Source organism: Molothrus aeneus, chromosome 14 (assembly GCF_037042795.1).
Source record: "Molothrus aeneus isolate 106 chromosome 14, BPBGC_Maene_1.0, whole genome shotgun sequence".
Classification (NCBI taxonomy): Eukaryota; Metazoa; Chordata; class Aves; order Passeriformes; family Icteridae; genus Molothrus; species Molothrus aeneus.
In genome coordinates this window covers 19,097,765-19,119,076 of record NC_089659.1, presented here as the reverse complement: position 1 = coordinate 19,119,076, position 21,312 = coordinate 19,097,765, and the positions used below count along the sequence as shown (strand labels likewise).

The window sequence follows — 21,312 nt, the reverse complement described above, 5'->3', positions numbered from 1 at the left end:
CACCCAGAACCTCTTCCCTCAATGGGCACAGGAAAACCCTGACTCTGTGATCAGAGAGTTCCTGTGTGTCCCCTTCCACCCCAGCCCTGCCCCTCCACTTGCAGGTTTTGCTTTAAAGCTTTTTTTAAACCACTTTTTCCACCCCTGTGCCCCATCCCTGCGGCATCCCTGGGCAGTTTCCAAACTCTTCTCTTACTCTCAGGGAGGAACTTGCCTTTAAATCCCAGTCCCTGTTTATTTATTGCCACTTCAAACTCTCCTGCTCTTACATCACTGTTCCCTTCCTCCTGCAGGACACAGAACCTGGATTTTAAAAGGCCAAAGCACAGCAGAACCCCCAACAAGATCCTGTCTCAGTCTGGTAGAATGTGTCCAACCTGCCAGCTGTGCTCACCCTGGCAAGGTGGAGATTTGCCCTTTTCTGTAGTTAGGTGTTTTGTGACTTCTAAGAGTAAATCAGAGGGGAAAACTGAATGGACATGGAAAATAAAGATCTGTGCCAGCTCATTTTGCTTAGGCTTCTCCAGAGCCTGTGCTGGGGAAAAGGTGTTACTCAGATTTAACTCTGAATAAATTTCTGGGTGGCTCCAGCTCCTTCTGAGGATAAACACAAACTTCCCCCGTGCCCAGGCAGGATGGTGAGCAGGGAATCCCCAGGGCTGCAGGTGGGGAGGGAGCCTGGGCAGGGCTCAGGCTGGGAGCAGGCACAGAGCCCAGCACCAAGCCCAGCACCGAGCCCAGGGGTGTTTACAGCCCCAGAGGGAGATGTGAGACACAAACCTCAGGGCTGCACGAGGTCTCCCACCATGAAATCCTTCCCCAGATTACTCCACTTCTGGGATATTTTAGCTCTAGTGCCACACATCTCAGTTTGTTGGTCTCCGGTGAGTTTGTCACTGTTGAGAGCAAAAATGAAGGCACAAATGGCATTTAGAACTTCCACTAGACAGATTAGAAGCATTAATTAAACTCATTTGATTTCAGGCACGATAATTTGTTTTCCTTCATTCTGCCATCAACAATTTGCCGCCACCTCCTCCTTTCCAGGAGCCTGAGGGCAGCACCAGGGTCCTGCAAGGGCTCAGCTCCAGCACCAGGGTCCTGCAAGGGCTCAGCTCCAGCACCAGGGTCCCCTGGCCCCAGAGAGGAGGGAGCTGGGCCCTCCAGCTGGGAGAGGTGACTTCACCCCTATCTGCTCTCTGAAATAGCAGATTTTGGAGGGGGGACATTGTGCAGTTTGAAATCCTATTCAATAATCACATCTTGCTTCTGTTCACTACTGTGTAGAGAACCCTTTGAAAGTTTTGAAGCATTTTTTAAGAAAGAAAAGGCACGGGTGTTTGGCTCATCTTACTTTTTTTTTGGAGAAAAAGTTTCCTCAGCTTCCCCAAATTTGAGTTATTGTCCTCTGAGATTCCACCAGGCTGTTTCCTACACAGCTAAAGGGGAAGACAGAACCCAAAGTGGAACAATAAACCCCCAAAGGCCCCACATGCACCAATGGAGAGGAGGAGTGTGGGAGCAGCTTGGTGGATCTGCCCCAGAAATGCCAGCACTGCTCCAGCAGGGGCAAGCCATGAGAAAGAACCACAGAAATCTGTGGGGCACAGGAGGTTTAAAGGAGGAATCAAACCCAAGGCCCCTTTCTGGCCCCAGAGAAGACAGAAGTGCCGATCATTTTCCCAAACTCTGTAATCTGAAGTGGCATTTTCTGTTCCTTTTTAATCAAATGGATTGTTTCCCTCCTTAGAATGCTGCTGAGCCTTTTAACACTGCTGCAGAGCCAAGACACTGCTAATAAATATTTCAAGTCTCAGAGCTTTAAGTGAAAGGAAGGATTTGTTGGATAATATTTCATTTCCCTTAAACTGTTTATTCACCATTAAAACTGAAAATTTTAATTTTATGGGGATTGCTCAGAGAGCTGATGTTCAGACATTTCCACAAAAAACCCAAGAGTCAGGAAGGCAGTCTATAAATAACCACCTTGGAAATAAACTTCTGTGATTTGGACACAACCCAGATGAGATTTTCAAGTGTGCCATAAATTACCCACAGCCAGGGCACAGGTCAGAAGTATTTACTAGCACTGAGCTTCATTCCTCACACTCCCCTGGCAGCAGTGGTGTACACCTGGAGCAGAGAGCCCTGAGGGTCAGTTTTGCTCACCTGACCCCTGGGGGGGTATTTATTTTATTTTATTTTATTTTATTTTATTTTATTTTACTTTATTTTATTTTATTTATTCCTATGCTGCCAGAGCAGCTTTGTCTCCTGGCCTTGCACTAGTGCAAATGATTAAATGCAGGAGGATGAACCCAAACTTTGGTGCCAGCTTTGCACCAGAGAGTGGAACCTGCAAGGGTCCTGGCAGATGCTCACATCAGCAGGGGGGTGCCTGCCCTGTACCCCAGTGAAATCACCCTCTGGAGCTGCCCTGGGCACCAGCTGCCATCCCCCTGAGCCCTCAGAGCAGAGCCCAGGCAGGGCAGGGCAGAGCCCAGGCAGGGCAGGGCAGAGCCCAGGCAGGGCAGGGCAGCCTGGCCCCTCTCTGGTGGCTTTGGCTGCAGCTGCTGCTCAGGGCAGGGCTGTGCTGGCTCTGGAGCAGCCCCACTGAGCCCTGGCAGCAGCCCTGCAGGGCACTGGGTCAGGAGCAAAGGGGGAACCCAAGAGGCCACAGAACCACCAGCCCATGGTGAACTGCTCACGGCATCCCAGCCTCTGCAGGCTGGGGATCCCAGAGAGTGGCAGTGGCTGCAGCCAGGGCTCGTCCCCAGGAGTGCTGGGGTCAGTGGGCAGGGCACACTGGGCACTCCCTCTCTGAATTTCCTCTCTCACTGCCTCTTGCAGCAGCCCAAGAGCCCTGGGAGGGCTCTCAGTGCCTCCAGCTGCCTCTGCAGCTCAGCTGGCAGGGATGCTCTGAAACCACATTGATCGAGCAGAGAACAAGGTCTGAGTGCCACTGCTTCAAGTACCTGTGACTCAGGGAGCTCATTGGTGCTGTCAATTAGGGATGCCCAGCTTAGAAACATCCCTCTCTCTTCCCTGCACATCCTCCCCTTGGGTTTTAGTGTTAATACCACAGACAGATTTGTCCCTAAAGTCAAGATGGAAAACTATGAAGTGCAGGAAGAAAGGGAGGTGGGAAAAGTGCATGGGACACAGGGATGCCCTGAGACCAGGAGAGGATAAAAACTACAGATGAAATGTGATTAAGGCAATGAAAAGGAACAAAGCAATAGCCACAATTTTTGCCTTAGAAAATAGGCAGAACAAGAGCACTGAATGCAGAACAAGAGCACTGAATGCAGAACAAGAGCACTGAATGCTGTTACTTGAGCTCAGGGTTAGGTGCAGGAGCTCTGTCTGTGGAGGGTTTGGCTCTGCTGGTTCAGACTCATTTCACCCCAGCTTGAGCTCCCCAAGAGTAAAGTTTGATGTAATGGGACCTGTCAATTGAGGCTGCTTTTCCAGTTAACAGAAAAGGGGAGAGAGAGAGAGACACCTCCCTCCTCCAAGAGGCATCAGAGCAAGGCCCAGTGGGTGCTCCCTGCCGCAGGAGGAGGAATCGGGCTCAGCTGGACAGGCCTGGGGCAGGACAGGCTCTGTCTCACACCTGCCTGGCCTGACAGGGCTGTGGCATCTCATGCCAAGGCACAGCAGCAAGCCAGATTCTCAGCTTCTATTTCATTCAGCTCTTGCTCTGCACACTGATGGTTGAGCCTGGTGATCCTCCTGACCTGTCCAAACCTGCAGGAGCTGAGCTCTCTTTCATTGCTTTATCAGACTTTGAGGTGGAGATGGGGAATGCTAAATTTAGAGTGGCTTCAGCAGCACGCTGGGTCTGCCCATGCTTGCACTCTGCCTTCTGAAAGATGATGACCAAACCAAATCCAGATTTCCTTTTATCTGGCCTATTTTGAATCAAACTGCAAGGAAAGATACTAAAGCTGCTACTGGGAAACGTGCTGCTCCATGAATTAGTAATTGTGTTTATCTTCTGCATTGGGGATTTTTTGCCTGTGTTGCTGTTTTCTTACTGCCACTCAACGTGAGGAGCTTTTATTTGAATGAGACTATTTCAAAGCACTTTTACACCCATGTAGAGTCAGGCACTTATTTACTTTCTGACAGTTATTTACTTCCTGTAAATATTTCACAGCCACAGGACCTCCCAGATGAAAGCAGAGTTTGCTTTGTGCTCCCGTTCAGGAGTCTAATTAAAACCAGAATGAAATGGGAGGGATGGAGCTAAGTGCTAACTGCAATGGATGGATCTAGAGGGAATTCAGCAAGGGACCCTCTTCTTGGCACAATTATTGAAGCATAAAAGCAGAGGAAAAGTGCCCAAATCACAAGGGAGAGGGAGAGGAGAGGAGAGGAGAGGGAGAGGAGAGGAGAGGAGAGGAGAGGAGAGGAGAGGAGAGGAGAGGAGAGGAGAGGAGAGGAGAGGAGAGGAGAGGAGAGGAGAGGAGAGGAGAGGAGAGGAGAGGAGAGGAGAGGAGAGGAGAGGAGAGGAGAGGAGAGGAGAGGAGAGGAGAGGAGAGGAGAGGAGAGGAGAGGAGAGGAGAGGAGAGGAGAGGAGAGGAGAGGAGAGGAGAGGAGAGGAGAGGAGAGGAGAGGAGAGGAGAGGAGAGGAGAGGAGAGGAGAGGAGAGGAGAGGAGAGGGTGGCCAGGCACACCTGAGTGTCTGACAGACGTTTCCCAGAGCTGGCACTTTCTCCAGGACGTTAATCATTACAGGGAAAGGCAGGGACTGTGCTCTGCTGCCTTTGTGTTTGCAGAATTCCCACATCCAGAGCTGCAGAGAAACCAGCCACTCCAAAGCCACCACATAAAGAGCAAGAAAAAATAAAGATCAAGCACCACTTCCCCTGTTCTGGCTTTTTGGGTTTTTTTTAGAAATAGCTTGTTTGCTCTTGGTTAAGGAAAGATTTCTTACCACAGCTGTCTACAGGGCAAGGGCAAATTGCTTCAGGTTTGGAATGAGGATTTTTCACTTTAAAGAGTGCATTTGGAGACAAGGGAGATTATGAACAATCCTTTAACAAGATCTCAAGCCATCAGGCTGTTTAACATTATTGATCAGTGCAGGCAGAGCACATTTTTTAAAAAATCTATCGGATTGAAATGGAAATAGATTTCTGGTTGTGGCTGCTCACAGGTTTCATTTCCCTTGGCAGCAGAGCTCCCCTGAAGGAGGGGCAGCCCCAGGTCAGAGGGGTGCCCCTGCCAGGAGCAAGCTGCCCTGCAGCCCTGGCAGCCCAGCAAAAAAGGGATAGCTCAATAAACAACCACATCACACCAGAAGGGACCTCTCCCAACAGCTCATGGCCACAGCAACCATTCAATAGGGAGGAACATCACCTGGGTGTTATTTAAACACTCCTCTTCTTGAACACCAAGTCAGAATAGACCCAGATCCGATCCATGTCAGCCACCCAGACAACAAAGCTTTCATCTCCAAAGGGATCACAGTTCTCAGGATTTGTTTGCAAAATAAATAAAAAGGAGCACTTTACTTTCAAATTAGTGCCCCAGAAGTTGACAGCAATAGTAGTACACAATAGAAATTATTTGCATTAATAGCTGTGCTTATTCTAATGATGCTGGCATTCTCTGTGAAGATTAATTGGCAATAATGTTGCAAAAACTATTGCACGAGAAATATGCACCATAAACCCAAAATAATTTGACTGACCTAAGTTCTAAAGTAAAATATTTACAGTAATGAGATTCTAATTATCCTTTGTTATGGCAGCCATTCTCCCCACTCCTCGTTGTTGATAGGAGATGTATTGTTTCAGCATTTTAGCCCCATTTATTTTCTCACATTTGCATTTCCACATGCACAGAGAATGAGAGGCGATCATTACCTTCTTCACTTTGCATTCAATTTACATCAACAGCACATTACCTCATCCTAACTCATTTATCAAGCACAGAAATTTGATAACAAAAGCTACTGTCAGTGATGAATAAAGATCATTTCAAATGCAGCAAGAAGAAACAAGATGAATTATAGGTTTCAGGACTTTTTGTTTGCTAAAGAAAAGGAAGAGAAAGGATTTTTTTTTCCACCTAGACAAGAGGATCTCACGAGGCTGCAACTCATATTCAGCATCTCCTCTTCACCTGCTGGGTGTGTGTTGTATATGGAGGTAACCCCAAACCCATGAGCCATAAATGTCCGTGCCCTGTGCCTCACAAAGGGATGTTCCTCATTTTCCAGACTGAGTGAACAGAATGTATGGGTCATAAGCTCGAGGAGAAGCTTTACCAGCCACCCAGGGGCTGCTGTGGCCTCAGAGCATGAGTGGTGCTGCAGCCTGGAGACAGCAGCACGTCCAAAGGGCACCCCCTGTCCCATCCCCATCCCTGTCCATCCCTGTCCCTGTCCCTGTCCCTGTCCCTGTCCCAGCCCCTGTCCCTGTCCCTGTCCCATCCCTGCCCCTGTCCCATCCCCATCCCTGCCCATCCCTGCCCCTGTCCCATCCCTGTCCCATCCCTGTCCCTGCCCCATCCCTGTCCCTGTCCCTGTCCCATCCCTGCCCCTGTCCCTGTCCCATCCCTGTCCCATCCCTGTCCCATCCCCATCCCTGCCCCTGTCCCTGTCCCATCCCTGTCCCATCCCTGCCCCATCCCTGCCCCTGTCCCATCCCTGTCCCTGTCCCTGTCCCATCCCTGCCCCTGTCCCATCCCTGCCCCTGTCCCATCCCTGTCCCTGTCCCTGTCCCATCCCTGCCCCTGTCCCATCCCTGCCCCTGTCCCTGTCCCATCCCTGTCCCTGTCCCATCCCTGTCCCATCCCTGCCCCTGCCCCTGCCCGGCTGTGAGCCCCCCTTGCCACGGAGCACAGCGTGCCCTGAGGTGGCAGAGCAGCAGCTGCCTGTGCTGGGCACGGGGACGTGTGGCCACCTTAACCCCAGGGCTGCCCAGGGCAGTAAATCAACAACTCCTGCCCTTTGAACCATGGACCGAGCTCAGCCCTGCGCGCTGTCAGAGCCTGGCCGGGGGAGAAGATGGCAAAGGGCCCCCTCACGCTCTCCTTATGTCTGCTGGGAGCCTGGCTGGCTGCTGCAAACACAGGTGAGTGCATCTCAAAGACAGCAAACCCTTCACCTTTGGCACAGGTGTCTCAGACACGGGCAGGGACAGTTTGCAGTTTGTCACTTGGAATGTGACAGCTCGGGCAGTATTGGGAGAGCAGCTCAGAGGCACTGCTGCATTGCACTGCTCCTCTCCAAAGCTCTGCTCTTTGCTGGGGGAATGAAATAATGGCTTTTGTGCTGGTTTTACACAGCGTGTGTCACAGGGATTAATTTTCAGAATGGATTTTTCCTTAGGTTTTTGCATCTTTAAGCTTTCAGAGCTCCATTCAGCCATTTTAGGAGGCACACACGGAAGGGGAAAGGGGAGAGCGCTGCTGGAGGAGTGACAGTCACACCTCTTTGTGTGCCATCCCTTTGTCCTGGAGAGCAAACAAGTGCTCACATCCATAAAACACTCCTTGGGTTTGCCACTGCCAGGATTGTTTACAGGCAAGCCCAGTGTGGCTTTAACAAAGGCTGTGGGATGCAGCCAGAGCTGGGGACAGGAGAGAGCAGCTGGTGGATGTGGGCAATCACTCACAGTAACGCAGGATGTTGATTTATCTGCAGCAGCAACACTTCCAGCAGAGGCTGCTTCACGTCCAGTGTGAGCTCCTGTTTCCTGCAAGGCTGCCCTTTCTTCTTTCATTAACACATAGCTGGGAACAGGTTTTAAAAGGCTCTTTCCACAATGTTTGCTCAGCAATGAAAAGTGAGCAAACACTCATATTTTTTCCAGCCCCCACCAGGTGTACCCCCTATAAAGTACAGTGGAGAGGACAGGTGTGCCCTGCCAGCACCTGCCTAGAGCCCTGTGTGCCTGTCTCAGTTGGTGGTTCAGAAGCTGGTAGGTGGTGTGGGAGTGCATTCTCAGGGGGAGGAGGCTCCCAGCCCTTCACAGGGTGCCATTCCTGTCACCCCACAGAGTGACCCTGCAGCCTTCAGTCCCAATCAGGTTTTGCTTGTAAAGGCAGCAGGTGGGACCCCGTGAGGAGGGTGGACACCAACAGCCCACTGAGGAGGTGGCCCAGGGGGTGAGGAAGGCTCGTGTCCCCTCCTGCCTGCAGGAGATGCTGGGACCCAGGGCTGAGGATGAGGAGGAGGGAGAAGAGAAATGGCCCCTTGCTCCCAAGGGCCAGAGCTCTGCAGGGGCCAATGGCCAGCACAGCTACACAGGCACACAGGGCAGGACAGTTTCTGTGGCCAAACAAGACCTCACCAAGCAGCAGCAGCATGAAAAAGCCCATTATTTCCCCCTCTCAAACAGCTTATTCCACTCTATGCATCTGTGATGGGAGATTCTCACATCATCTGCTTTGGGGTATTTTAAGCATCAAACTTCAGCCCTCCCAACCACCCTCTTGCCATTGGCCATTTCTATTGACTATTTTGACATTTGGCTCTGCAGATTTGATCCCTTGGATCAGAGGGGCTGAGGTGGGGCAATAAAGAAAGCTCAGTCCACAGTGACATTGCTGGACTGTCTCTGGCATGGACAATGGGGGTGCACACCTGGAAAGGGTTTGTTTCTCTGTCCATGGACAATGGGGGTGCACACCTGGAAAGGGTTTGTTTCTCTGTCCATGGTCAGTGGGGGTGCACACCTGGAAAGGGTTTGTTTCTCTGTCCATGGTCAAAGGGGGTGCACACCTGGAAAGGGTTTGTTTCTCTGTCCATGGTCAAAGGGGGTGCACACCTGGAAAGGGTTTGTTTCTCTGTCCATGGACAATGGGGATGCACACCTGGAAAGGGTTTGTTTCTCTGTCCATGGACAATGGGGTGCACACCTGGAAAGGGTTTGTTTCTCTGTCCATGGACAATGGGGTGCACACCTGGAAAGGGTTTGTTTCTCTGTCCATGGACAATGGGGATGCACATCTGGAAAGGGTTTGTTTCTCTGTCCATGGACAAAGGGGATGCACACCTGGAAAGGGTTTGTTTCTCTGTCCATGGACAAAGGGGGTGCACACCTGGCAGGGCTCATTCTCTGGGCAGCAGAGCCCTGCCAGCCCTGCCCTCCCTGCCCGTTCCAGTGTTCCTGGGCAGCAGAGAGGCCAGCTCGGTGCTGCAGAGGCAGCGCAGAGCCAACTCCAACCGGCTGGAGGAGGTGATCCCTGGCAACCTGGAGAGGGAGTGCATCGAGGAGAAGTGCAGCTATGAGGAGGCCCGGGAGGTGTTTGAGAATGAAGAGAAAACGGTGAGTGCCTGCTGCTCTAACCTGACCCTAACCTAAACCTAACCCCAACCCTGTTCCCTCCAGCCCTTCAGCTTGGCACAGAGGGGCAGGAGGAGGGAACAGCCAGGAGAAAACCTGCAGGGCAAGGGCAGCCTCTGGCATGGCAGGTTCTCATCTGTGCTCCATCACTTGGGCTGGGGAGAGGCTTTAAGGGCTTTATCAGTCACCACTGGGATATGGAGGTGGTGGTTTCCCTGCAAGTCTTTCCCTTCAGCTTAGGAGCCATCCAGGTACTGCTTCAGTCACACAACACCCAGAAAGTAGAAAACAAAGGAAACTTTTTCTTTTTTTCCCTTTGCAGATGCAGTTTTGGCAAACATATGTTGGTAAGAGCTGCTTTCTTGATGTTCTAATGTTTAATATTCCTGTCTCAGTGCATAAAGACCTGATGTGTCTGTAACAAATGTATTCCAGCATCCAGGAACTGTAAGGGCAGAGCCATCAGAGCCTTGCACTCCAAATCCTGCAGTGCCCAGCCTGGGTCTGTCCCCTTGGTACAGAAATGGCAAGCCAAACAAAAAAGGATGCCTTAGCATTTTATTTGTTCAAGCAGGGTTTTTCTGAGCAAATTTGAAAAACCTCACTGAACAAAACCCGTGCAGGCAGAGTGCTGGATCTCACTGAGCCCAGGTCACGCTCTGGCTCCAGTTTCAGCTGTGCCACAGAGAAAAATACCACAGCAATAATTAACAGCCCTTCAGCAACCAGCAAATGCTCTGCTCTCTAGTAGAGATCTCCAGATAAGGCACAGCCCTGTGCAGGCACAGCGTGAATCCCTAGAAATGCCATATTAAAGTGGAGACTCAACATGATCATAGCAAACAGCTGTTTGCAATTCACACCCTTGCTTCACTGCTTTCTTTCCACATCCACTTCTTCCTTTTCAGCCTCCATCCCCAGCGACTCCTTGGTCCCTTAACAAAAAGATTTCGATGCCCACTACACCATCTGAAACTAATTTTGAGGACATTTCAATAAATGAACTGTTTGGTAGATTGGCAGAGTGCCCAGAACATCTCACTAAAAAGCCTTAAATAATTCAGATTACTCAGTCCAGACTATAAAATAAAAACATTACATTTGCATTGTAGGACTGTCCTCTGAAAAAACAACTGATCAAACTCCACACTGCATTTGCTTCCCTGCCACTGTAACAACAAATTGGCTCATCAAAAATAAGGAATGCCATCTATTCCTCTGCCATCTGGGGTGCCTGCTTTGCTGTTCAGAGTGCAGCCCTCAGGAGCTCAGCCCTGCACAGCCCCCAGCCCCAGCTGCAATCCTCACCCTGCCTCAGAGCTCCAGCAGGACTCAGACAAACCATTTGTTCCTGTTTGCATTTTGCATTCCAGCCCTTTCCTGAAAGCCCCATGGGCTGCCACCCTTGACAGGGCACAAACCCAGCTTGGCCCTGACCTTTCTTTGTGCTGTGGCACAAACATTCAAAGGGCATCCCCCATGGTTTAACATCCCTGATTTGCTTCTCCAGAGCTGTACATCCCCAACTTTGCAATATCAGCGTTTTCATTAAAGCCTCAGGTTCCCAGCTGGAGAGCTGGAAAATTAAAGCCCTGGCACATGGGGAGAAATCTAGAGCAGGTGACAGTGCAGGACTGAGAAAGGAAGAGCAACAGGGAGGTTCTCAATCCTGACACCAGACAGGTGTCCATAGCCCCATGGACAGACTCAAACTTTCCCAGAGCAGCCTGTGTTCAAACAACCCAGGGTAGGATACTCAAAGCGCTCCTGAAGCAGCGAACCTTCTCCTCTTGTCTAACGTGGCCAAGCCACGAGGTGCTGCTCATGGTGACTGCAGAGGGGCTCTCTGAGCTGGGCAGGGTGACCCGCAGGGCACGCAGCCCCAGGGCACACAGCCCCAGGGCACACAGCCCTGCTGCCCGGGTGTTGCACACCCAGCTGCCAGGACCTGGCTGTCCCCAGCCCAGGGAGGAGCTGTGCTGGCCCTGGCTGGGCTGTGGTGGGTGTTGGCCCTGTGTTTGCTGACTCTGCTGTGCTCTCTCCAAGATGGGGATCAGTGCAACCCCAACCCGTGCAAAAACGGAGCCGTTTGCAAGGACCAGATCAACTCCTACGTGTGCTGGTGCCCAGCTGGCTATGAAGGCAAGAACTGTGAGATAGGTACGTGCCAGGGCTGCCCCAGGGGCCCTGCTGCAACCCCTGGGATCAGCGGGGTCAGGGTCACCCTCTGGGGCTGGCTGACACCCACCGTGCTGTGCTGGGAGCCAGGGAGGTGTAAATGCAGCCTGCTGGCCCTGGGCATGGCAGGGGGACGTGCCTGGGGACATGCCTGGGGATGGCAGGCACTGGGGATGGCAGGGGGACGTGCCTGGGGACATGCCTGGGGATGGCAGGCACTGGGGATGGCAGGCACTGGGGATGGCAGGGGGACATGCCTGGGGACGTGCCTGGGGACGTGCCTGGGGACAGCAGGGCACTGGGGATGGCAGGGGGACGTGCCTGGGGATGGCAGGCACTGGGGATGGCAGGGGGACATGCCTGGGGACAGCAGGGCACTGGGGATGGCAGGGGGACGTGCCTGGGGACAGCAGGGGCTGGCTCTGGTCCTGCCCAGCCCCCAGAGCAGCCCCAGCTCCCCTTTGCTGGGCACCTGCTCTTAGGCAGGGCTCAGTGGAGACTCAGGCTCAAGGTCTCCTGTCCAGCTGTGGCTGCCAGGGCAAATGTTGACACAAAGCCCTTCCTTTATGTCCCCAAAGCACAAACCTGCCTGGGACTGCTCAGCCAGGGACAGCCTGCTCACCTGCTGAGAGCAGAGTTCCCCACAGACCCCGTGGAACCCCCGCGCTCCCACAGACCCCATGGGATCCCCATTCTCCCACTCCCCTTCCTCATGCCAGGCTGAGCAGCAGGTGCTGGGCAGGGCAGGACTGTCCTGACTTCCCCTCAATGGCACTCTGCTTAATTCATAATTACAATTATCAGCAGCGACCTTGATTCTGGAGGCAAATAAAAGGCAAATATTTTCCTGATGGGTTGAGGAGTTTATGAAAACCAAACAGCTGATAATTTAAGCAAGAGGGATATTCAGCTCTTATAATATAAACAGGGGCTGTGCAGCTCACATAATGTGCTAGACTCACTGCACTAATAAAAGATTCTCTTTCTAGTTGTATTTCTGCTCTGGCAAGAGAGGAGTGTACGTTAAAAAGAGCATTTCAAAGTTGCATCAAATTTAAATAGTCTCATTGCAGATTTCTTGGGGAAGTGAGGAGCAAAAATAGAGCTGGAAGTGAGGCGTGAAGAAGAGCTCTGTAAAAATAGTAAATGATGGCATTAAAATGGCTACAGGAAGGGAGGTGTCCTTGAGGAAGTAGGAGTGGAGTTAATCTGCCATGGAGTTATTTGAAAACTCCCTGGGAATCGCAAGGGCCTCTGCAGGTTTGTGGTTCCCCAGGTCCAAGGTGCTGCCCCCAGAGGAGTGAGGCTGGGCTGGGTGCAAGGGATGGAGACCGGGCTGTGCCTCGGGCTGGGGGTGTCCCTCAGGCATTCACCGATGGACAGACATTCACTGCTGGAAGGGCTCCTCCAGGCCGGGCTGGCACAGCTGGTGGTGCCCCAGGAGGAGCACAAGGCTTGTCTTGGACCTGGAGCCCAGCACCAACCCCAGCACAAAGCCCTGCCTGGGAGCAGGGCTTGCTCCAGTCTGTATGGGGCGTTCCAGTCTGTATGGGGTGTTCCAGTCTATACAGGGTTTGTTCCAGTCTATACAGGGTTTGTTCCAGTCTGTACAGGGTTTGCTCCAGTCTATACAGGGTGTTCCATTCTATACAGGGCTTGCTCCAGTCTATATGGGGTGTTCCAGTCTATATGGGGTGTTCCAGTCTATACAGGGTGTTCCAGTCTGTACAGGGTTTGTTCCAGTCTATATGGGGTGTTCCATTCTATACAGGGTTTGTTCCAGTCTATACAGGGTTTGTTCCAGTCTGTACAGGGTTTGCTCCATTCTATACAGGGTGTTCCATTCTATACAGGGTGTTCCAGTCTATACAGGGTTTGTTCCAGTCTGTACAGGGTTTGTTCCAGTCTATACAGGGTGTTCCAGTCTATACAGGGCTTGTTCCAGTCTATACAGGGTGTTCCAGTCTATACAGGGTTTGCTCCATTCTATACAGGGTTTGCTCCATTCTATACAGGGTGTTCCATTCTATACAGGGTGTTCCAGTCTATACAGGGTTTGTTCCAGTCTGTACAGGGTTTGTTCCAGTCTATACAGGGTGTTCCATTCTATACAGGGTGTTCCAGTCTATACAGGGTGTTCCAGTCTATACAGGGCTTGCTCCATTCTATACAGGGTGTTCCAGTCTATACAGGGTTTGTTCCATTCTATACAGGGTTTGTTCCAGTCTATACAGGGTTTGCTCCATTCTATACAGGGTGTTCCATTCTATACAGGGTGTTCCAGTCTATACAGGGTTTGCTCCATTCTATACAGGGTGTTCCATTCTATACAGGGTTTGTTCCAGTCTATACAGGGTTTGTTCCATTCTATACAGGGTGTTCCAGTCTATACAGGGTGTTCCAGTCTATACAGGGTTTGCTCCATTCTATACAGGGTTTGTTCCATTCTATACAGGGTTTGTTCCAGTCTATACAGGGTTTGTTCCATTCTATACAGGGTTTGTTCCAGTCTATACAGGGTGTTCCAGTCTATACAGGGTTTGTTCCAGTCTATACAGGGTTTGTTCCATTCTATACAGGGTGTTCCAGTCTATACAGGGTGTTCCAGTCTATACAGGGCTTGTTCCAGTCTATACAGGGCTTGTTCCAGTCTATACAGGGCTTGCTCTAGTCTGTACAGGGTGTTCCATTCTATACAGGGCTTGTTCCAGTCTATACAGGGCTTGTTCCAGTCTGTACAGGGTGCTCCAGTCTATACAGGGTGTTCCAGTCTATACAAGTACAGGTTTTGCTCCAGTCTTTACAGGGTGTTCTCCCCCACTGCCAAAAGCACAAAAGTGGGGAAATCACGTGGCTTGTCACCAAATATTTGCATGAGTCCTGTCGGGTCAGGTGCCACATTTCAGCCAGCACACAGCTGTTGGCAGGAGGCTGTGCCAGGGCTCTGGGGGGCTCTGTGAGCTCCTCAACCTGCCCAGTGCCCTGCCCTGTACTGAGAGCAGGCATGGGACTGCCGTGCCTCCCCAGTTCCTTGCAAACCACCATCTGCTTTCCACAGTCTGGGTCAGCCACAGGGGTTACTGAGCCCAAACCCCCCAGTCTCAACAGATCTCTGACCAGCTGGGTTTCAAAAGAGCCCTCACAGTTTTATTTCCATTTCTTTCAGACTTTACTTGTGCTATTAAAAATGGAGGCTGCAAGCACTTCTGCAGTCATCAGCCCCCACAGAAGGTTGTGTGCTCCTGTGCCCCTGGCTACAAACTGCACGAAGATGGAAAGTCCTGCGAACCTACAGGTGAGCTTTTAAACTGCTTTTAAGAGATTTGGGTTCAAGTTTTCAAGGCTTTGTCCTGGATTTAGTGCAGTGCTTGAGGCTGCAGCTTCACAAAGGGCTAAAGAATAGCTGGTTCTCCTTGTGCTCCCCAGCTCTACCCTGCCCTAGACCATGACAGTACCTATAAACACACTGACACATGCAGACCCAGCCCACCACAACACAGCAAATTAACTGGACACGAGCATCTCAGAAGCACACCTGGCAGAGAAGAGATTGAGCAGATGAACATTTTGCTATCTGAAGTCAGTTTACCATTTGATGCTATGACATTTTCAACAGCTGGCTGCAGCAGGTTTGCACCCCCAAGCTGACATGCAGGCACCTGCAGCAGGTTTGCACACCCAAGCTCACACGCAGGCACCTGCAGCAGGTTTGCACACCCAAGCTCACACGCAGGCACCTGCAGCAGGTTTGCACACCCAAGCTCACACGCAGGCACCTGCAGCAGGTTTGCACACCCAAGCTCACACACAGGCACCTGCAGCAGGTTTGCACCCCCAAGCTGACATGCAGGCACCTGCAGCAGGTTTGCACACCCAAGCTCACACACAGCTACCTGCAGCAGGTTTGCACACCCAAGCTCACTCGCAGGCACCTGCAGCAGGTTTGCACCCCCAAGCTGACATGCAGGCACCTGCAGCAGGTTTGCACACCCAAGCTGACATTCAGGCACCTGCAGCAGGTTTGCACACCCAAGCTCACACACAGCTACCTGCAGCAGGTTTGCACACCCAAGCTGACATGCAGGCACCTGCAGCAGGTTTGCACACCCAAGCTGACATGCAGGCACCTGCAGCAGGTTTGCACACCCAAGCTGACATGCAGGCACCTGCACAGGGCAGCTCTGTGAGCTGCAGCAGGGAGCAGTGGCCTCCTGAAAGGGCTGGCTGCCAGCAATCAGTTTGGGAAGGATCCTGGGCTGGGAATCCTGTGAACAGAGGATCTCATCCTGTGTTGCCCAACAATGCTGTATCACTTTCACTGGACCAGAAAGGTTTGCAGTTAGCAAGAAGATTGTCTTTCAGGTTGCGTGGTTGTCCTTCCTGCAAAAGCTTTGTTTTGTTGGCTCTGAAACCTTAATTTCATAGGCTGAGCCTGCAGGTACCACTTTCCATCACTCAACACTCGTTTGAGTCCTGTCCCTAAAGTGAACTGTTTAGAAATACAGGATGAAGTCTCCATAGGCCACACTCACATCTGATTTTACACTAATGTTTGTTTGCTCAGTGCTTCTGAGAGCTTTTCAGATGAAAGACAATGCCTGGTGCTATTTACTATTTTGACTGCCACCACCAGCAGGAATTCAGCACACGCTGCGTGGGAGAGCAATGGGAAGAGCTCGTCTGAAACGAGCCTGCAGATGAGTTCTTCATTAACAGGAAATATACAACTCTAGGAAGAGTTGATTAATGTTTTCCTCACCTTGGTGCCAAGCAGGATTATCTGTACAATTGGCAGCTGTTATTTCCTGCCCTGTCCCAGCTGGCTGTTCATTGCTCTGGGGTCACTGCTCTGGCAATGCCCAGCACAGGATTCCCGGATATGCAGCACACATCCTGCCAAGAGCAGGCACAGCTGCCCCACACAAGCTTTTTTCACTTTTAAAGCGGCTCAGGTGTCATTTCCAAAGCCCAGAAACAATCAATGCTTTTGCAATGTTTCCATCTCGCTCGCACTGGTGCTCCAAGGCACAGGCACTGTGCCCAGGGTGCCCGTGCTCAGCCCACAGCCCTGAACTGGTCCCAAGCTGTGCTGAGGTGAGGGTTTCCCTCCTGCCTCGCCTCTGGTGGCTGTGGGGTGTGCCAGAGCCAGCCCCGGTGTGCCAGAGGCAGCCCTGGTGTGCCACAACCAGCTCTGGTGTGCCACAACCAGCCACAGCCCCGGTGTGCCACAGCCAGCCCCGGTGTGCCAGAGGCAGCCCTGGTGTGCCACAACCAGCTCTGGTGTGCCACAGCCAGCCCCAGCCCCGGTGTGCCACAGCCAGCCCCAGCCCCGGTGTGCCAGAGGCAGCCCCGGTGTGCCACAGCCAGCTCTGGTGTGCCACAACCAGCCACAGTCCCGGTGTGCCACAGCCAGCCCCCATGTGCCCCTTCCTCTCCAGTGCCGTTTCCCTGCGGGAGGATCACGGCTCCCGAGGCCAGGAGGAAGCTGACCCGCTCCATGAACACCTTTGAGCACTGGAACAGCACGGGTGAGGAGCCCGAGGATGGCCCTGAGGAGGGGCAGGACAATGCCACGGAGAGCAGCACCGCAGCCCCCGCCAGGATCGCCCCCGTGCTCAGGACGGGCACGCGCGTCGTCGGCGGCTCGGACAGCATGAAGGGAGAGGTGCCCTGGCAGGTACCGACCTTTGCAAACCTTCTGGGACCCCAGCAGGCCCTCCTGAGCACAGAGCGTCCTGCCTTTAAACACCCAGAGCCTGTCTCTGGGGTTAGGCTGGCAATAGTCCAGGCCTAGCAGGGGCACAGCTTCTTTCCATACACAGTTTTATGCCACAGCAACAAAACTTGCCTGCACGGGGCTCTCCTCTGGCAAAGAAAGCCACAAGTCAGAGTCACAGCAGCTTTACCCAGTGGGGCACAAAGGGTCGAGCTACACCAAGAGATTGCCCTGTAGTCCATGAATGTACCCAAAGTAAGCTGAAGGCTGAGGGAAGGGAGTTTTGCAAGGAGCAATACAACTCATTTTTTGGCTCCATCGGTTGCTGCAGATCATAGAATCACCCAGCAGTTTGGGTTGGAAGGAACCTTAAAGATCAGCCAGTTCCAACCCCCTGCCAGTTCCAGGGCCACCTTCCACTGGTCCAGGCTTACACAAACTCCAAAGTGTGATTTGCCCTGCTCCCACAGGTTCTGCTGGTGAACAGCCAAGGCGTGGGCTTCTGCGGCGCCACCATCATCAACGAGAAGTGGCTGGTGACAGCAGCACACTGCCTGAAGCCAGGCTACACCCACAACCTCACTGCTGTGGCAGGTGAGCGCCTGGGCACGAGGGGAGGGACAGGCACGGGGCTGGGCAAGGCAGGGCACAGGGCTCTGAGCACACTGAGGGGCAGCAGCAGCAGGACCTGAGCTGCTGTGGGGTCTGACTCGAGCTGTTGGGGGCACAGAGGCCCAGCTGAACTTACAACGCTTCACCAGCCTGGTCCTGCAGGTGCCACCATCTCTGGCAGGGGCAGTGAGCCTGGTCTGCCTTGGTCCCAGAGCCACAGTGTGAGCACAGATCAGCCTGGCCATGGGCGAGCCCACCTGAGCCAGAGGCTCATCCAGCTGGCTTTAAAGCCCGGTGGAAGAAGCATTCCCCTCCCTAGGCTTCTTTGCTCCTCCACTTTCAGCCCTGAATCACATATCCGTGTCTCCAGCAATAGCAAGCATCTCTAAGGTAAGAAAAGCCAGCCGAGAATGTCCCCCGCGTTTGGGCTGCAGGAGCAGCCTGGGAGCTGGGAGCTCCATTCCCCCCGTGCCCACAGAGCTCACCTCAGGCCGGCTCCGCAGGTGCTGCTCGGTGCCGCCGGTTCCGGAGAGCCCGGCAGAGCCCAGCAAAGCCCCCGCAGCACGGCCCGAACGGCCCGGGGGCTGCCGCACGGCGCCCGGCAAAACCCATCCTTAACGCTGCTCAGGCTGCGGGGGATGCGGCCTCAGGGGCTGCGCCCTCGCCCACCTGAGCTCTGCCCTGCCCTCTCCGCACCTGTTACACACGGCGGGGGAACGGGCTGCGGGCACCGCGATCAGAGCATCGCGCACCGCAGGATGCTATCGCACCTGTGATCCCGCAGCCGCCGGTACCGGGGTCACAGCATCCCACAGGTGCCGGTACCGCGATCACAGCATCCCGCAGCTGCCGGTACCGGGATCACAGCATCCCACAGGTGCCGGTACCGCGATCACAGCATCCCGCAGCTGCCAGTACCGGTACCGGGATCCCAGCATCCCGCAGCTGCCGGTACCGGTACCGGGGTCACAGCATCCCGCAGCTGCCGGTACCGGGATCCCAGCATCCCGCAGCTGCCAGTACCGGTACCGGGATCCCAGCATCCCGCAGCTGCCGGTACCGGGATCCCAGCATCCCGCAGCTGCCAGTACCGGTACTGGGATCCCAGCATCCCGCAGGTGCCGGTACCGGTACCGGGATCCCAGCATCCCGCAGGTGCCGGTACCGGGATCACAGCATCCCGCAGCCGCCGGTACCGTGATCACAGCATCCCGCAGCTGCCAGTACCAGTACTGGGATCCCAGCATCCCGCAGGTGCCGGTACCGGGATCACAGCATCCCACAGCCGCCGGTACCGGGGTCACAGCATCCCGCAGCTGCCAGTACCGGTACCGGGATCCCAGCATCCCGCAGCTGCCGGTGCCAGTACCGGGATCCCAGCATCCCGCAGGTGCCAGTGCCGGTACCGGGATCCCAGCATCCCGCAGGTGCCAGTGCCGGTACCGGTACCGCGATCCCAGCATCCCGCAGGTGCCGGCAGAGGCCGAGAGCAGCTGAGCCTCGGGCTGGCTCAGGGGCACCTGTGAGCATCAGCGGTGGCACCGCTGCCCTCCCGCGCCCCATCCTGTCCCGTGGCTCTGGGTGTCTAGAGAGGGGAGGTTAAGGTTTCTTTTCATTAATACATTATTTATTTTAGACCAGTATTTTTCATCAGCGAGTTCTGCCCCCTTTGCTGCAAGGGTGACATCACCTTACCTCTCTCTGTGGGTGCTAAATCCCCAGAACAGCCCCTTTACTGCTAGCTCTGGCAAAAGCATCTGCATCTTTGGTGCCTGGCTGGATGATGGGTGCCCAGTGTCACACCTGGGTAGTGCTGGGGGCCTGAGATGGGAGGGAACCTGCAGGTGCCTCTGACGAGGAGCCAGCAGCCTGGCCAGACCAGCTTCAGAGGCACCTGAGGGCTCAGCCCTCTGCAGCCTCTGGGCTGGGCTGGAGTGGCTCCAGCAGGGCACAGTCCCTGGTGCAGGCTCTGGGCTGGGCTGGAGTGGCACGGGGCTGGCTCCAGCAGGGCACAGTCCCTGGTGCAGGCTCTGGGCTGGGCTGGAGTGGCTCCAGCAGGGCACAGTCCCTGGTGCTGCCCGGCCCCGCTGCTCTGTGCAGGTGAACACGACGTCAGGAGTGACGACCACACGGAGCAGCTGCGCAAGGTGGTGAGGCTGCTGCCCCACCCCACCTACAACGCCTCCATCAACGAGTACCACAACGACATCGCCCTGCTGGAGCTGGACCAGCCGCTCACCTTCAGCAGCTACGTGACCCCCGTGTGCCTGGGCAGCCGCGAGTTCACCAACGCCCTCCTGAAGCAGGGCGTGGGCACGGTCAGCGGCTGGGGCAAGGTGCTGTTCCGCGGCCGCACGGCCACCACCCTGCAGGTGCTCAGGGTGCCCTTCGTGGACCGGCCCACCTGCCTGAAGAGCACCTCCACCAGCATCCTGCAGAACATGTTCTGCGCGGGGTTCCCCAGCGGGGGCAGGGACACGTGCGAGGGGGACAGCGGCGGGCCCTACACCACCGAGATCGAGGGCACCTGGTTCCTCACGGGCATCACCAGCTGGGGCGAGGAGTGCGCCCTGCCCGGCAAGTACGGCATCTACACCAGGGTCTCCAAGTACGTCAAGTGGATCAAGCAAACCACGAGGCTCCCCTGACCCCGGGGAGGAGCACGGTGCCCTGCTGGGGAGGCTGCTCCACGCTGGAGGATGGACTGGGGGCGTGCAGAGGGACCACGGCAATGCCCGTGGCTTGGAGAGATCGTGGCATTTCAATAAACGTTTCTGGATGAAATAACTTCTGCTCTTGGAAGGCTGAAGTTGAGAGAATGCAATGAAAATGTGGTAATAAGGAAATAAAAAGGCCTCTAATGACCCACGGCTGCATTTCTGAATGCACTGCTGCTGCTGGGGTGGGGTGAGTCCCCAAATCCTGAATGCAGAGGTTGGTGGATCAGCAGGGGGATGGATCACACATGTCCCAGGCCACTGTGCCACCAGCAGTGCCCACAGCTGGCACACAGCAGTGTGGGCAAGGGAAGCCCAGCAGGCACTGGTGCCCCAGCAGCACCCCAGGAGCCCATGAGGGAGGTGAACACGCAGAGCAGTGCAGCCACAGTGCTCCCAAACAGAGCTTTTCACATGGAGGAGAGGCTGGGGACACCCTGACCCTGCTGGGATGGAGCCAGGGGACACTGGGGACACCCTGACCCTGCTGGGTTGGAGGCAGGGGACACTGGGGACACCCTGACCCTGCTGGGATTGATACAGGGGACACTGGGGACACCCTGACCCTGCTGGGATTGATACAGGGGACACTGGGGACACCCTGACCCTGCTGGGATTGATACAGGGGACACTGGGGACACCCTGACCCTGCTGGGATTGAGCCAGGGGACACTGGGGACACCCTGACCCTGCTTGGACAGAGCCAGGGGACACTGGGGACACCCTGACCCTGCTGGGATTGATACAGGGGACACTGGGGACACCCTGACCCTGCTGGGATGGA

At 54.3% G+C, this 21,312-nt stretch overlaps 1 protein-coding gene across 1 annotated transcript; it reads left to right on the top strand.

Moving 5' to 3' along the window:
* Positions 1 to 7,021: 7,021 nt before the first annotated feature.
* F9 (coagulation factor IX) lies at positions 7,022 to 20,459 on the top strand. The gene is made up of 8 exons (XM_066559824.1): positions 7,022 to 7,088; positions 9,124 to 9,287; positions 9,628 to 9,652; positions 11,352 to 11,465; positions 14,650 to 14,778; positions 16,922 to 17,160; positions 17,670 to 17,793; positions 19,912 to 20,459. The coding sequence occupies exons 1-8, from the start codon at positions 7,022 to 7,024 to the stop codon at positions 20,457 to 20,459; spliced, it is 1,410 nt and encodes a 469-aa protein (XP_066415921.1).
* Positions 20,460 to 21,312: the final 853 nt, after the last annotated feature.